Source organism: Girardinichthys multiradiatus, chromosome 7 (assembly GCF_021462225.1).
Source record: "Girardinichthys multiradiatus isolate DD_20200921_A chromosome 7, DD_fGirMul_XY1, whole genome shotgun sequence".
Taxonomy (NCBI): Eukaryota; Metazoa; Chordata; class Actinopteri; order Cyprinodontiformes; family Goodeidae; genus Girardinichthys; species Girardinichthys multiradiatus.
In genome coordinates, this window is record NC_061800.1 from 48,075,197 (window position 1) to 48,091,815 (window position 16,619).

At 42.6% G+C, this 16,619-nt stretch overlaps 1 protein-coding gene across 3 annotated transcripts in view; it reads left to right on the plus strand.

Moving 5' to 3' along the window:
* glsb (glutaminase b) overlaps positions 1-16,619 on the plus strand; it is a 35,292-nt gene that overhangs the window by 13,689 nt on the left and 4,984 nt on the right. Inside the window, exons 2-9 of one of the 3 annotated variants that reach the window (XM_047369801.1) lie at positions 2,700-2,750; positions 3,428-3,460; positions 3,548-3,606; positions 4,004-4,070; positions 5,087-5,137; positions 5,375-5,551; positions 5,639-5,770; positions 6,841-6,933. In XM_047369801.1, the coding sequence (XP_047225757.1) occupies positions 2,721-2,750; positions 3,428-3,460; positions 3,548-3,606; positions 4,004-4,070; positions 5,087-5,137; positions 5,375-5,551; positions 5,639-5,770; positions 6,841-6,933 (642 nt within the window). In that variant the 5' untranslated portion in view covers positions 2,700-2,720. Of the gene's footprint in view, positions 1-718; positions 2,751-3,427; positions 3,461-3,547; positions 3,607-4,003; positions 4,071-5,086; positions 5,138-5,374; positions 5,552-5,638; positions 5,771-6,840; positions 6,934-16,619 lie in introns of those variants that run through there. The other 2 variants (XM_047369800.1, XM_047369802.1) reach the window with 2 other exon arrangements.

Sequence of the window (16,619 nt, forward strand, 5' to 3'; positions counted from 1 at the left end):
GAATAGCAAGTGAAGCCGCTGAGTTCAGTTCATCCGTGCCATCCTGGTCAAACCAATATTTTCTCCACTTTTTTAAATGACTAGGCATAAAAAGCTGTAAATAAAGCGGATCTCTTGTTTCATATTCATCTTTTAATGCCAAACCCAAATAGTTACAGAAAACGGATCGATCAAGCAGTTTTTGGACAGAACTAAACAAGGCCTAAATGATTTACCTTTGTCCACCAAACTGGCCCCCGAACTAAATCGGCCCCCGAATTAAATCGGCCCCCGAACTAAATCGGCCCCCGAGCTAAATCGGCCCCTGAGCTAAATCGGCTCCCGAGCTAAATTGGCCCCCCGAGCTAAATCGGCCCCCGAACTAAATCGGCCCCCGAGCTAAATCGGCCCCCGAACTAAATCGGCCCCCGAACTAAATCGGCCCCCGAACTAAATCGGCCCCCGAGCTAAATCGGCCCCCGAGCTAAATCGGCCCCCGAGCTAAATCGGCCCCCGAGCTAAATCGGCCCCCGAACTAAATCGGCCCCCGAACTAAATCGGCCCCCGAGCTAAATCGGCCCCCGAGCTAAATCGGCCCCCGAACTAAATCGGCCCCCGAACTAAATCGGCCCCCGAGCTAAATCGGCCCCCGAATTAAATCGGCCCCCGAGCTAAATCGGCCCCCGAACTAAATCGGCCCCCGAGCTAAATCGGCCCCCGATTTAGTTCGGGGGCCGATTTGCAGATGGAGGAATAAAACCCTTCTGATAAAACGGTTTAATCAGCACAACAAAGTAAAACTAGATTTAAATCTGAAATTTTCTTCATCCCGATCAGATAATCCTGAGCCTTTCAAGCCTGATTTATGAGACTGAAGCACGAGACATTTCCTGCAGGTAGCTCATCCATCAAACCTCTAAACCTGTTCAACTCCCCACCAGGCCGCTGAAAACAAGACATGGTTTAACTCAGAAGATCAAGCTGAGTCCTAATTCAGGGCCTGCATTTCAAAGCCAACAAAGTCTTCATGAAAACTCAGCCAAATAGATTCTTCTTGGCATCTTGATGGTTAAAGGCGGTGGTTAAACTAATTCTAACATCAAGGATTGTAAGTTTGAGTCTTGAGCTCATCCTAATATTATTTACCCTGTTCTGGCTCTGTTGAGTCATCTCCTCACATCAAACTTGGAACATTTCTTGAAACATTCAGATGCCAATATAAAAAATTAAACCAACTTTAGTTTCCAAATGTAAAAGCAGGAGCAGCGCTAGCGATGTAAACAGGAAGTCCTCTAAATGCTTCATTGGTTTATAGCGTTGCTATAAATCATATATATGATAATGGTTGACTGAATTAATGTCAGACACCCAAACGGTTGTTTCTGAAGCTGCCAGGTGTCGTGCATGGCGGCCATGTTGGATTTTAAGGTCAAGGTTGGTGGGAAAAATGCTGCCTTTCTGTATTCTATCTTCACGGTCTGGTCCAGTCAAATTTTCACACACTGAACCTTTTAAAGTAGAACTTTAAAGTACACATAGAACGTTTTAAGGAAGAACCAAGGTTCTGTCAAAAAGTCCAGTTTTTTCCTATCCGTCTCAACAAGGTGTGATTAGAAAGTCTAAATGTGGCTGAAAAGGTTTTAGGTTTGATTTATTGGGCTGAAGAAGCCTGAGTTTAAACATCTTTGTTTAGACTACATTTAGACAGAACATATGGGCTAAATGGGTCCAATTTACAACCGAGTTTCTGGGGTAAATGAAGGACGACTGACCAGTTGGAAGTGGTATCCCACTGACCACTAAAAACGATGTCTGTAGATATCTTGTCTGGAGGGAAGTGTTGCTACAGAGTTTAAATGCTTATATTGCTAATAGCATGAAGCTCTCACACTAAACGTTATGAAGGTCAAGCAACTTGTATTTCAAGTCCAAAGTCTGAATTTCCAGGTTTCCCAGGGTTCAGATGGGTTCAGAAAACCATTTGGATCACACTCTGTTTTCTAGAGTCGGGTTTTTTTTCTCCAACCCAGATCTCAACATCCAACTTGGCTGCCGTCTCTAAAACCCGATGATTGCTCCACTAACAGTAGTTAGCCTGATCGTTAGGCATCGTCTAGCTACCAGTATCTGGGTATACCAAGAGTTTAAAAAGCTACGCAAGCTAAGAGCAGGATCTCTGTAAAGCAGCAGACTGTAGGCTAGTGACCCTGAGCAAATAGCCTGACATCTTACCAGCTGTTATCAGCTCATTTATAAAGAACAGCTTTTGTTTTTTCTGTATTTCCGTGACTTAAAATAAGAATATGTTCTATATAAATAATATAACTAATAATGAGTAGTTTAGATGATTTAGGCAGCAGTAAGAGTAATTGAACTAACTGGATTAGCTCATGTCTTACAGCTGCAACACTGCCCTGTGTTCCAGCGTCTGAGGCAGCAGGAATGCAGCGAAAGCCTTTTGACCCTTGAATGTATGCAGCCCTTGAACTAAGACCCCCCCTTAAAGTGTTTTTGTATCTGCAGCAATAGAAATATAGCAAATGATATTTAGTTAAAATGTGTTTCTTTGCTTTTATGTATAATTTTAGAAGTGAAAGTTGATGTTTTAGCCATTAGTTGGTTGGATTTAACGTCGGCGGGATGTCGCCCAGGCAGACTGTTGTTTCATGCTGCTTGAAGGCTACATGTTGTTGTTTGTGTGTATGTTACATATTTTCCAGACGTAGGAACTGTGGGAAATAATGACTGCTGCTGCAGGTCAAATGACGTTGGTAATTTTTTCTTCCTTTTCCATATCTATCTCCTGCCCCCCCTCCCTTCTTTCTCTCTGTCCTCTCTTCCAATCAGCTCAGTAGAAACCATGTAGTTAAAGAGCAGCCCAAAGTGGGCTCTAATCGACCCAGTTCAGTTAACAAACCCATCCAGAGTGTTTTTCTGAATGCATAACACTTTAAATGTGCATGTGTGCAGTTTTTCTTTGTGCTGTGTTTCTCTGAGGCAGCATCAGAAACAGTGAGGGCCATCTTTCCCATCCTCTTTTCCATCTGGTTGTTTTTTTTGGGGGTCGATGACCTCTTCAGTGCATCCACACATGCATTATCGTAACAAATAATGCAGAAACCCAGCAATCACCTGCACACGATGCACACTCAGACACATGTATGATGATGAATCAGCTGTATTTTAAGTTAGCTTGATGACATTTCTGTTGAGCTAATCTGTTTACTAAAATCACACTTCAGCTCCAGACAGACCTTTCTCTTTGCAAGCCAGTCATAATAATAAAATGCACTTTTATTGAAGCAAAGCTGCAGTGTTTAGGTTTTTTATTTGTGATAAACTCTATTTCTAATGCTGTAGCTTTAACCTGTCAGCCGTTAGTGTCCTCTGCTGTGTCTCCTGGTGGAGGAACTTCTCTTACGATGTTCTTCTTCTGTTCTTTCCACAGCAAGCTGCCAGCAACGCAGAGAAATTTGACTATGTGAGTAATGGGGTCCTAAATGTAGGACACAAAATCCCACATTGTTTCCAGTTCAGCATCATGTCAATAACTCTGTTTTTCCTCCAGGTCATGAACTTTCTGAAAAAGATGGCAGGAAATGAGTACGTTGGTTTCAGCAACGCCACGTGAGTCTCTTTAAATTTAAAATTGTTCCCTGTTTCTTTTTTAAAAGATTGATCTTAAAACACGCATCATATTTATCATAAAGACTGATGAATCAGTTTCTAAAGGAGCTGTGTGTTACGGAGGGGAAAAACTATGAGTAAAATCCAGGAAATCATGTTTGTTTTAATTTATTTGATTTGAACTGGTTTTCATACTGGTTTCATATAAAGTTGGCTGCTGGCTCTGGATCGGTGCACTAAAGGATCCTTACATGATTTCTGACTCTGCTGGTAAACATCTGAGGCTCATGTTTCAGCACCATCACATGATGAAGGTCTGAACGCTCTGCATGGCGGGTGGAGCAGCAGGATTCCAGCACCAACTTGAAATGATAGCTCCCTGCTCTTTGTGTGACAGATTCCAGTCGGAGCGCGAGTCAGGAGACAGGAACTTCGCCATCGGATACTACCTGAAGGAGAAAAAGGTCTGTCCCTAGATCGGTCTCTGGGAAACTCTGTGGTTACGTTTGTATTTCATGTCAGCGCTCCGTATCGCTGTGTTTCAGGATGGTTGAACTCTAGAATAAAATGATCCTGAGAAGAACAAAGGCTGCAGAATCTGTAACAAATATACATTATATGGCTACTTCTACATGTACATGAACTTTGATCACATCCTGTTCTTAACCTATAAGCTCCAGTTTGTTGATGGACCCACAGTTGCTAGCAACAGCAACTTTAACTATTCTGTAAACATCTTCCAAGGTTTAGGAATTTGTTCATAGTTGGATCAGAACCAGAACTGCAGCCTCCGCTCTAACTCATCCCAAAGGTGTTGGAGAAGGTTGAGGTCAGGACTCTTTGGAGCCCAGTCAAGGTTCTCCAGACCTGCAGCCATGGAAGTGATTGGATCACCAGGATTCATTGATCTGGTGGTGGGACCAGATCAGAGTATTTTTATTATTCTGTGCAACATTCAAATCAATAAGGCCTGTCTGGAGCGCAGTAACTGTGGTCATTTTTCATGCTAATGTAATATTTAAGCTGCTGGACAGAGTCTCCCAGCAGCAGAGGCTCACCTTATACTCAGAAGAGATTACCCAGAATGCTAAAGGCCTCAGAGCGATGGAAGCTCAGATGATGAGGAGGAGAGAGAAGAAGAAAATAGACGTATAGCAACTGACATCATCGTCAATATTTTCTACTGTTGTGCAGCTCTAATAGACACAGAGTCGTCCAACATGTGTCTCCTGTTCCCATACAAAGCCAGTAAAGTTTTCTCAAACTCTGTTTTTAAAAGGGAAGATCCAGTTCAGGTTTGACCTTTTTGGGAAAGGTCAAACCTGTTCTCAGTCAGGGACAACATTTTAACAGAAAACAGAATCAATCTGGAGGAAAATAAGTTTCATGTTCAGGCTCAGATATCTCAGACATCAGTACCCCACAGTGATTCCTCCAGCCAGTCAGGAGGTACTCAGCCTCTATGTTGATCTGTCTGCAGTGTTTTCCTGAAGGGACCGACATGACGTCTGTGCTGGACCTTTACTTTCAGGTGAGTCCAACTCTATTATAAAATATTAATGATTCCTGCTCTGCTGCTGCTCGTCCTCTGTTAGTTATCATCTCCCTGAAGGTCAGACCAGTTTCTTTAGCTAATTTACTCCTTTTTTGTCAGTTTTCCGTTTTCCTGCAGACAATCTTTTTCACCAGAAGGCTAAATCCATCCTGATGTTTGCTCATTCCCCTCAGTCTCCTGAACATGAATGGATTTTTCTTTGTGTGTCTCCAGCTGTGCGCCATCGAGGTGACCTGCGAGAGCGCCAGCGTCATGGCGGCCACGCTGGCCAACGGCGGCATCTGCCCGATCACGGGCGAGCGCGTGCTGAGCCCGGAGGCCGTGAGGAACACCCTGAGCCTGATGCATTCCTGCGGGATGTACGATTTCTCCGGACAGTTCGCCTTCCATGTGAGAAAAAGTCCAAGTTCCCTCTGAGCGGCTCCAGCTGTTTATGTTCTAATGTTTAACTGGTGTTCTGCCCCACCCCCGCTGCAGGTCGGGCTGCCAGCCAAGTCCGGGGTGGCCGGGGGCATCCTGCTGGTCGTTCCCAACGTCATGGGAATCATGTGCTGGTCGCCTCCACTGGATAAACTGGGCAACTCGGTCAGAGGAATACAGTTCTGCACGGTACCAAAAGAACCCTTTTTTTTTATGACCCAAACAAAACATTTTAGATTTTTACAAAGTATGAGGAATCACTATGTATCCAGCGCTAAGCATTTCTTAATTTTAGGCTTAAACATTCAACCAAAATGCAGAAAAATGCAGAAAATGTGGAAAAACTAAGTACACCCCATGATCCAGCAGCTTGTAGAATCTCCTTCAGCAGAACTTCAAGGCTTCATATTGTTGTGGAGGAATTCTGGTCCACTCTTCTTCTCAGCGTTGCTTCAGTTCGTTGGGGTCTTTGACTAGGCCGTTGTAGCACGTTGATTCGTTTCTTTTTCAGCTGTTCTGTTGTAGATCTGCTGCTGGGTTTGGGATCATAGTTCTGATGATGACCCAGTTTGGACCAAGCTTCATCTGTTGGTCACATTTGACTCTGGAATGCTCAGGTCCAAGCCCAAACCATCACTCCTCCACCACCGTGCTTCAGTTGGTTTGAGATGTTTGTGCTGATATACTGTTTGGTTTTCTCCAAACATGGAGCTGTGCATTCAGCCTGTTAACTGACGGGTTTCTGGTCATTTCTCTGAGCTTCACGCTCTGACCTCGGGCTGAGTCTGCTGGGACATCCTCTCCTGGGAAGATCGGCAGCTGTCTGAGATGTTTTCCACGCGTTTGTGGAAGGATGTTAAATGCTGCTTCTATTTTTTGGTTTAGTTTTTGCAGTGATGTTTATCACAGGCTGGATTTCATCCTGTTAAGCAGCCGGTTTGGATCGAAAGTGTGAAGAATCTTGTATTTTTGACTCAATCATCTAATTAAAAACACAGTCAGAGACACAAAGGTGGAAAAGGCGTATTAATAAATGTAAAATTTCCCAAACTCAATTGACTGAACCTGTTTAACGATTTCTAGATGGCCAGTTAATGATTAGCCTCCAGGTCGCAGTAAAGCACCTCCTGCCACTGATTTCTTCTGTTTTTGTTTCACAGGAAGTAGTTGTGACTAAAAACTCCCGGCTTCAGCAGCCAATTCACTGTTTTACTGATGAATCCTGCTGATATTTTACAGTGATCCTTGTGTCATTTCAGGACCTGGTGGAGCTTTTCAACTTCCATAACTACGACAACCTGAGACACTTTGCCAAGAAGCACGATCCCCGCAGAGAGGGAGGAGACCAGAGGGTAAGGATGTTCCCGTTTAAACAGGAAACACTTAAAACCGCATGGTTTCTGTCCTGCAGGAAGTTAGATGTCACTGCTGCCTCATCCATCAGCTCTTCTGCAGCTGATGGGGGTCACAATAACCCTCAGTGTGAATTTAAGGTTCATCCTAAAGCAGGAAAACCTCAACCAGCCATCCAGATGGAGGCTTAGAAGTACAGGTGGTCAGAAGTTTCCATCCACTCATCAATAACATGAAGGTCCTTGACGTTTTGGGTTTAAAATGATTTATTTCAACCGATTTTTAACAATTAGTTAGAATTTATTCTGGATCGACACAGGCTCACAACTATACATACAGGTTCACATATTTACATACAAGCTGCACCTGGACCCCACCTGTTCTGGGTCCATCAACACGCTTCTGGCATCATTCTGGCTGATATCGGACCGCTCTGACTGGCAGAAGAGGCCATAAAAGAGGTCATTCCAGAAGCTTAGTTGAATGTATCCAGTCCAGAACCAGTTTAGGTCATTATTCTGCTGGAACACCCAGCTGGGTCCAGGTTTCAACCATCTAAGCTGTTGCTTCAAGTATTTGGTGGTAGTGGTCCTTCATCATTATCCCATCCACTTTGCTTCTTGCACATTGAGACAACCCCGCAGCATGATGCTGTCACCGCCATGCTTGACAGTTACTACAATGTTCTTAGGCTTAAAAGCCTCACCATGACTCCTCCAAACCGCCAGTCTGATTTGACCATCAACCCTTCCACCAGAAGACATTTGGTTTGTCCATGTGGGCAGCTGCAGGTTTCAGTCCAGCTCGAAGGTGTTGAGTTTGGAGCAGGTCAGAACCCTCTCAGCCCCTGAGGATGTTAACTTTAATGGTTGAGGTGAACATCTGAGCCTGTATGAATAGTTCCTCCCCAGTGATGAGTTCATGTAAGCTTCTGGCCACAGCTGTGGATGTTTGCTTGAGGAACTGAGTTCAGAGTAAAGGGCAATGCACAACTGGAGCCGTCAGACATCAAGAACCTCATCCCCATTGACCCAAACCCAGCCTGTTCTGTTCAGAACCGTCGCTGCAGTAATCTGTTCTGTCTTGACCCACTTCAGCTTGATGTGTCCAGTGTGTTAAAGGCATCAACTGACCAGATGCATGGCGGCGCTCCCAATGTGCCTTCCCCTTTACTTTACTGGACCAGCGCCTCCTGAACTGAGATGTTTAAATAAACTTCTTTGGGTTTTTTTGTGCAACAAACCGAACCCAACGGGAATGAAACTAATTCATTATCCGTGTCGATTAAAACAGCAACACAACTTTGGACCCATGGATTACGAGAGCCTCCAACAGGAGCTCACTCTGAAAGCGCCCCTCTGGAAAAAAGTGTCTCCTACTGAGACCGACCAGGACAGCTCCACCACTGTAGTCTATAGGATGGACAAAGTCGGCGAGTGACACACACCTGTCGCAGCAGCACCACCTTCCATCTCCACCCAATATTTATATTTATAAAACAAGTAGAGGATTATTTATTGCCTGTGAAGTAGTTACTGTGTGGACGGGCGGGGAAACGTTTCTCTTTTATTTGGTTCATATTTGCTCTGAAGTTTAAATGAGGCTGTCTCAGAGATCTGATGTTCAGGTTGTGCTTCAGCTTCATCTCACTCCTGATTCTGCAGAACAGGTTGGATTTTATGTGTTTTTCTGTAAATGGGTCAGAATGTGGGTCTTCGCCTCCAAGAGGAACAAGACTAGCAGCCAATAAGGAAGGAGAACATGTCTGGATGTGCAGAGGCGCCATACAGAAATAATCTAGATTTAAATGATATTTGCACAAAAATACAAGTGTTATGTGGTCATAAAGTCTCCATGGAGGCAGATTTGTTCTGATTATTGTTGGAAGGTGTTTATAATAGTGACATCTCTGGAAACTGGGACAGTTTTGGATGCAGATTTTGGAAAATAGGACTCGGATATCTTAGAAAAATCTTCCTTCTTGAACATTTTAAAGCTATGAAATTCATTTAAGCAACATGATCTACGATACTGATAATATCACGATACATCATCTCCACTGTAATCGATGCACTATTTGACAATCTTAATAAACGTCAGAATAAATTTACTCCTGAAGAGAAGAAGAACCTGATTGGAGATTTTTACTGATTATCGGCTGCTTTTAATTGATTCCCCTGAGATTCTAACCTTAAGCAAAAATATGGTTGTTTTTACATGAATCAAGGGCTTTTATTGAAACACTTTAAAGTAAAGCAGCATATTAATTATTGGGGGATGGTAGTGCAGCTGAAGTAAACTGCAGCCACATTAAAATGTAGAAAGAGTTTTATTTACTTTTTTGTTTTAAGCCGTAATATTTTAAAAACCTGGAAAACCAGCTATTTGACCCCTGCCCTCTGGGTCACATGATCTGTGAACATCTGAACCAGAGCAGAGTTCAGCTGCTAAAAAGAAGTTGGGTTATAACCTGCTCAGAAAAAGGCTTGAACCTGGAGCTGCTTTCGCCCTGCAGTCATGATGAACAATGACAGTTTTCTTGTTTGCACTGCATTTAATTTAGTGGCATCAGAGTAAAGGGGGCTGAATAAAAATGCACGCGGTGTTTGTTTCTAAGAAGGTGCAGTTGTTGATCCAACTGCATCCTGAAGTGTTGAGTTTGTGTTGTGGTCCCATGCAGTATTCGTAGGTTGTTGTGAGGTTCACTCCACGCTCCGGGTCAACGCCGCGTTCATCTCGGCTGCCTTCCCAATTCCTGGTCCAACCCGCTGTTTTCTAGTGTTCATCTCCCAGTTCTGTTCATTGTGAGCCCCGCTGCACCAACAGGCGGCTGAAATATTTAAAATCATGTTAGCTTTGTTTCTAAACAGCTGTTTATTGAAAGGCTGCTAAATGCACAGAAAATGCTTCCAATTGGCCCCAAAATGTCATCATTAAGTCTTTTTGCTTTAAGAAGTTTATGGGTTTAGTGTTCCTCGGGTCTCGGTGAAGCCCCTGGACTCAAACCCGAGGATGAACACTCAGTATTTCGATTTCTGGCAAACATCTGGTGTCCATCTCCGGCACCACGCAAGCATTTAAACACACTCTGATTCAGGTGTTGAAAGGCCCTCACTAAGCCTGGGAAAACTTGCAGGAACCTCTGGGTTCTTGGAAGGAAAATCAGAAGAAACTGGGTCTGGATGAAGAGTTTTGCACAGTACTGTGCTCCTCTTCTACAGTTGAACATGTTCTCCACCCACACAGGAGCAGCCATTCCCTTCATGACCCCATATTTATTTTCCATGATCTTTTGCCAGGATCAGAGTTGAACCAAAATGTGAAGAAAGGAAGACGAGCAAAACTTCTCAGAGAAATGGATTTGGGCACCATTTCCTTTAAATTATTAGTGAAACTGTTCCTGTGCTTTGTCTACATAGCTGTGTAGGAAGAATGCATCGTGGATTTTCTTCATCCACTTGGTCTTTGAGTGTGTTTAATTCTTTGGTTCAGGGTTGGGTCCCACAGACATGCAGGATGTTTTCAGTATTATCTGAGCCGTTCTCCTGAATGTAGAGCAGCAGCTCTAAACTGCCTTTTGTGTTTGTGTTAAATGGAAACTTCAGACGTTCCAGATTCATTCGGCCCCCTGTAGGAAACATGAATGTCCAGTGATTAGAGGCCTTAATGATAGCGGCACTGGGATCAGCGGGTTTTCCAGTTAGTGCTGAAACTGTTCAGCTGGTTTTAAGTTTGATTTAAGCTCAGAGTGACAACTTCTGGAGCAAAACCTCGGACATGTGAAAAACTTTTATTTTCTGTCATAATATACGCTTTGATTTTATTTTTGTCTTCTTTTTCTGTAGTTAGAAGAATTTGAAAACCTCGACTGTATTTATGCTCTTTCAGACTATTTTCCGTAACAGATTTGGCTTTGTTGTCTGGGATTTATGTCTCTGTGAGACTTCTTCTGAATGTGTTGGGTTAACTTCAGCCGTAATGATCTTCTGGGATCATTTCAGATGATTACAGAGCAGTTCAGAGGGAAGCGGATCTCCATCTGAAAGTCGGCTCAGTTGTTAAGATGATGCTGGAAGTGTTTTACGCTCGGGTGCGAGTCACAAGGTAATAGTCGTTTCTGTAGGTGGAGTTTTAAAAACGCGCCATAATTAACATTTAAACCTTTTTCCCTCCTTTTGGGCAACTGATTAGATTACCTGATCAGGTAACTGAATAATAATAGATTATTATTATTGGGCCAGCGAAACTTTGGTTGAACTATTATGTGCTGAGTTTTGTCCAGCATCATGTTTTATTCCACAAGTCTTTTTTTACTAATATTTTTAATCTTTTACAATTATCCTTGTAGACTTAAGCAGCTGCTCAGGTCATTAAAGACAAGTTCGTGCCAACTGCTCACAAATTCAGTTCAGCAATATGTTTAAATGGTTTTATTTTTATAATTAATATAGAACATATAAATATTTACAACCTAACAGAAAATATTCAGATTGGACCAGCTACAAAAAGTGTCTGAATAGTAACTAAAAACATTTTAAGCAGATCTATGATGCTCCAAAATATTTAAAATGTGCTTGAGTTAATTTAATGTTAGCTTCTTAAGATTCAGGCGACATAATCGGCCTACAAGCAGAGAGCAGTTGGTATGAACTCTGGGGATAATACCTGAAAATAAACACCGTCAGTTTTTACAGCTTCTTTAAAGATGGAGGTCTGTATATAATGGGATTATAAATGAGGATATGTCAATGTTTGATGCAACGTTGTAGTAAATTACTCTATCATCAGCATAGAAGTAAATTTTACGTGTATTCAGCAGGGAATTCTTTATATAAAAATGTCAAACACGGTGGTTGGAGGATTGATCCCTGAGGAACTATTGGCTCCATTCAGGTGGACAGAAGTGTTGCCTTCCTACAGTTGTTCACTGATGCTTTCTTGCCTCATTGTTTTAAAAGCCACTTAAATGACTGGGGTATTTTTTATTTTACCGTATATTAGTTGCTTTCTGTCATGTCCCAAAATTTTATTAAAAGAAACAATATAATGTGTCGTGCGACATAATTTCATAAACATAAAATTAAATTTAAGGAGATCTTGAAAGGAGTCATGTATGTACAGGTCCTTCTCAAAATATTAGCATATTGTGATAAAGTTCATTATTTTCCATAATGTCATGATGAAAATTTAACATTCATATATTTTAGATTCATTGCTACTAACTGAAATATTTCAGGTCTTTTATTGTCTTAATACGGATGATTTTGGCATACAGCTCATGAAAACCCAAAATTCCTATCTCACAAAATTAGCATATCATTAAAAGGGTCTCTAAACGAGCTATGAACCTAATCATCTGAATCAACGAGTTAACTCTAAACACCTGCAAAAGATTCCTGAGGCCTTTAAAACTCCCAGCCTGGTTCATCACTCAAAACCCCAATCATGGGTAAGACTGCCGACCTGACTGCTGTCCAGAAGGCCACTATTGACACCCTCAAGCAAGAAGGTAAGACACAGAAAGAAATTTCTGAACAAATAGGCTGTTCCCAGAGTGCTGTATCAAGGCACCTCAGTGGGAAGTCTGTGGGAAGGAAAAAGTGTGGCAGAAAACGCTGCACAACGAGAAGAGGTGACCGGACCCTGAGGAAGATTGTGGAGAAGGGCCGATTCCAGACCTTGGGGGACCTGCGGAAGCAGTGGACTGAGTCTGGACTAGAAACATCCAGAGCCACCGTGCACAGGCGTGTGCAGGAAATGGGCTACAGGTGCCGCATTCCCCAGGTCAAGCCACTTTTGAACCAGAAACAGCGGCAGAAGCGCCTGACCTGGGCTACAGAGAAGCAGCACTGGACTGTTGCTCAGTGGTCCAAAGTACTTTTTTCAGATGAAAGCAAATTCTGCATGTCATTCGGAAATCAAGGTGCCAGAGTCTGGAGGAAGACTGGGGAGAAGGAAATGCCAAAATGCCAGAAGTCCAGTGTCAAGTACCCACAGTCAGTGATGGTCTGGGGTGCCGTGTCAGCTGCTGGTGTTGGTCCACTGTGTTTTATCAAGGGCAGGGTCAATGCAGCTAGCTATCAGGAGATTTTGGAGCACTTCATGCTTCCATCTGCTGAAAAGCTTTATGGAGATGAAGATTTCATTTTTCAGCACGACCTGGCACCTGCTCACAGTGCCAAAACCACTGGTAAATGGTTTACTGACCATGGTATCACTGTGCTCAATTGGCCTGCCAACTCTCCTGACCTGAACCCCATAGAGAATCTGTGGGATATTGTGAAGAGAACGTTGAGAGACTCAAGACCCAACACTCTGGATGAGCTAAAGGCCGCTATCGAAGCATCCTGGGCCTCCATAAGACCTCAGCAGTGCCACAGGCTGATTGCCTCCATGCCACGCCGCATTGAAGCAGTCATTTCTGCAAAAGGATTCCCGACCAAGTATTGAGTGCATAACTGTACATGATTATTTGAAGGTTGACGTTTTTTGTATTAAAAACACTTTTCTTTTATTGGTCGGATAAAATATGCTAATTTTGTGAGATAGGAATTTTGGGTTTTCATGAGCTGTATGCTAAAATCATCCGTATTAAGACAATAAAAGACCTGAAATATTTCAGTTAGTGTGCAATGAATCTAAAATATATGAATGTTAAATTTTCATCATGACATTATAGAAAATAATGAACTTTATCACAATATGCTAATATTTTGAGATGGACCTGTATTAGATAAAAACAAGTGGTCCGAGGATTGATTCCCTGAGGAACGCCCTTGTCTGCACCAAGCTAGTGACTTCTGCTTTTACACACTGGGATCAGCCTGACATGTGTTGCATGACGCGCTGCATTAAAATCCTTAGGAAAGTGCAATGATGTAAATTAGATGTCAGAGTTTAATTTCCAACACTTTAAATCTTCGTGTCACCCAGTAATTGACTTTCTTTTTGACATTAAATCTGAGATTTTGTGGTGGAAATAGAAAAGCTCTACAGGAGCAGCAACGACAGACTGGCAGCATCTCACTCCCAACCAATCAGCATCAATTATCTCGCTGACCTCCCAGGCCTCATGAAATGCCTCCTAACGAGTGATTTAGACGCATCGAGCTAATTACAGCGGGGCTTTTGAGTCTTTTACTGATTGTTTCCATGAAAATCATCATTTTTCTTTCTTTCTGCTCATGTCATGTATGATTTCATTTTGTTCCTCATGATTCTCATCTTTCGTTCTGCATGCTCAGTTTTGTACAGACTGTTAAATGTCTCAAGCTTCATCCATTACTTTTGTTTTCACTATTTATGTTGATTCTTATGCTGAGCGTTTTATCTGTTTGTAAAATGGAAACTACAGATGCAGCTTAAATAAAGATCACTACCATTATGGTCTGACCTGGTATTGTAAGGTTCTCTGATGTTGTGTCAAACTTTAAGACCAGAGATCTAGTGTTTAATTGGGATGAGAGAAATGGAAAAGTATTTTTAAATATAAAACAAACCTGCATTAGATGCAACCTTACATTTCCAAGTTCATGCCTGTTAAAATCTTTGTTGGTGACTCTGTATGAAAAGTCTCCATAAATCCATGAACTCTCCTGTCTGCTGGTTGAAGCGTCGCTCAACCCTGGCTGAGGCAGACCTGCAGACATGAAAGTCAAAGTTGTTCATTTTCTTTCCTTGTTTTTGTCGTTTCGTCTGTTTGAAATAAAATAAAGCACTTATCCCTCAGCTTCCCCTTTTGTTCCTCAACTGTTCTTTCTCACCTCAGCCCCTCTAAGTCTGGATGGAGATTCTGCTGAGATGTAAATCATCATCCAGAAGGTGGATGGTCCCTGCAGGGTCTTAGTGGGGTTGTCATGGTCTGATAAACAAAGCAGTGGAGTCCCAGTTAGGAGTAAGAAAGCAGGAAGTTGTAGTTTTTAATCCTGGTGCCGGTCTCAGAGTTCTGGGTGATCATGGTCCAGGACTGGACCGAGGTTGATTTTGGGCCCCTCTCACTGTTCAGAACATCTGGACCACTAACGGCGTTTCCCTACAGGTTTGTTGGAATCTGGGAGAGGCAGACCGAAGACTAAAGCACAGAAAAGGTGAAACTCGTAGCATCAGACTGCAACTATGGTAACAATCAAACTAAAGATTATTATTTATCCTTTTACAAAGAAAACTTCCAAATTCCTTTACATTTTAAACAATTTAAAATCTTTTGATTTATCTGCTGAAACCATCACATTTCATAGTAATCTCTTTCTCAAAATTTTCGATGTATGGTCTGTGGTAAAATTCAAGCATTTATAGGAGGCCCCTGATGGTTTAAGGGCCCTAACCAGCTGCCTGGTGTGCTTTTGCATTGGGCCGGCTCTGCATGGTTATATCCATGATGAGGGGCCCATAGAGACCGGGGTGCTTTTGTTATTCAGACACTCTGGCCTCATGCTAAGCTGTGACCCCATCACACGTCCACCACCATGGCCACAGGCAACTGGGGAAAGTAAAAAAAACTGTTGAACCAGAACCAAAAAGGTTTTGATATTTTTGTCAAATAGTTGTGTGAAACCCCTGAAAGTTTTCTCTGGTTTTTCCTCTCACACCTCCAATGAGCTCAAACTCATCTAGTGACTTTCTGAAATCATCTTCTTTTCTCTTCGTATCCAAGTTGGTTTTGAAGTGATCCAAAGTGGAAAACCATCCTGTGCCATATAAGCCAGCCACTACCTTGCTGCCACAGAACAACCATTCAGGCTGGAAAACTGCAGTTGTGCCGAGGTTCCCCTGGGCACAAAGAGAACCCTACTTCAAGTGACCCAGTCCGGCTCACTGAGTGATGACCAAAAATCCAGACTACAGTAGGGTGTTCGGATTCTTCTGATAAGCCTGTTCTCTGAAGCTGAGACACTGACTCAGTAGTTTGACTTAGGAAAACTAATCCTTCCAAGTTAGATAAGTTAGGAAATTAGTTTTTTGTTTGTGCTTCTTTTATGTTTTGGTTCCATCTCCACTGTTATTGATCCAAGAGGCGTTCCATCTGTTTGGGGTTTAGGACTCAGGCTGCAAGCCAGTCATGTTTTTCCACATGGAGCACTGCTTCTTCACATCTTTATGGACTTCACTTTGTGCACTGGGGCTCTGTCATGGTGGGGGCAGGAAGAGAACATTCCCAAGCTTTTCCTGCAAGGTTGGGAGCAATAAATTGCCCAAAATGTCTTAGTTTGCTAAAGCATTAAGAGTTCCTTTTACTGGAACTAAGCGGAGAAGCCAAAGTCCTAACATAGAGCCCCACACCATAATCCTTCCTCCACCAAACTTTAAAGTTGACATAATGCAGTCAGAGAAAGATGCATGATTTATCACTTCACAGAAAACTCCAACTCTAAAGTCCAGTGGAGGCTTGTATTACATCCCTGCAAATAAACTGAAATTGAAGTGAAACAAAACTCAGGGAAGCAGAATAAACATTTGTAGAGTAGTTGGAGCCTAGCAGCAACCTGGTTGCCATCATGTGGATCCAGCTACACTAAACGGGTCATGCTGGTGTTACAGCGGTCTTCATTCAGTGTGAACTGGCCGTTAGCCTCATCTTTCATGCTTGTCGAAAAAATGTTTAGCTGCATCGTTAAACCTAAAAGAAAGGGTCAGAAGAGCAGAGAGGTGATAAGGAGATCTTTAAGACACCCGATGAGGATGTTGA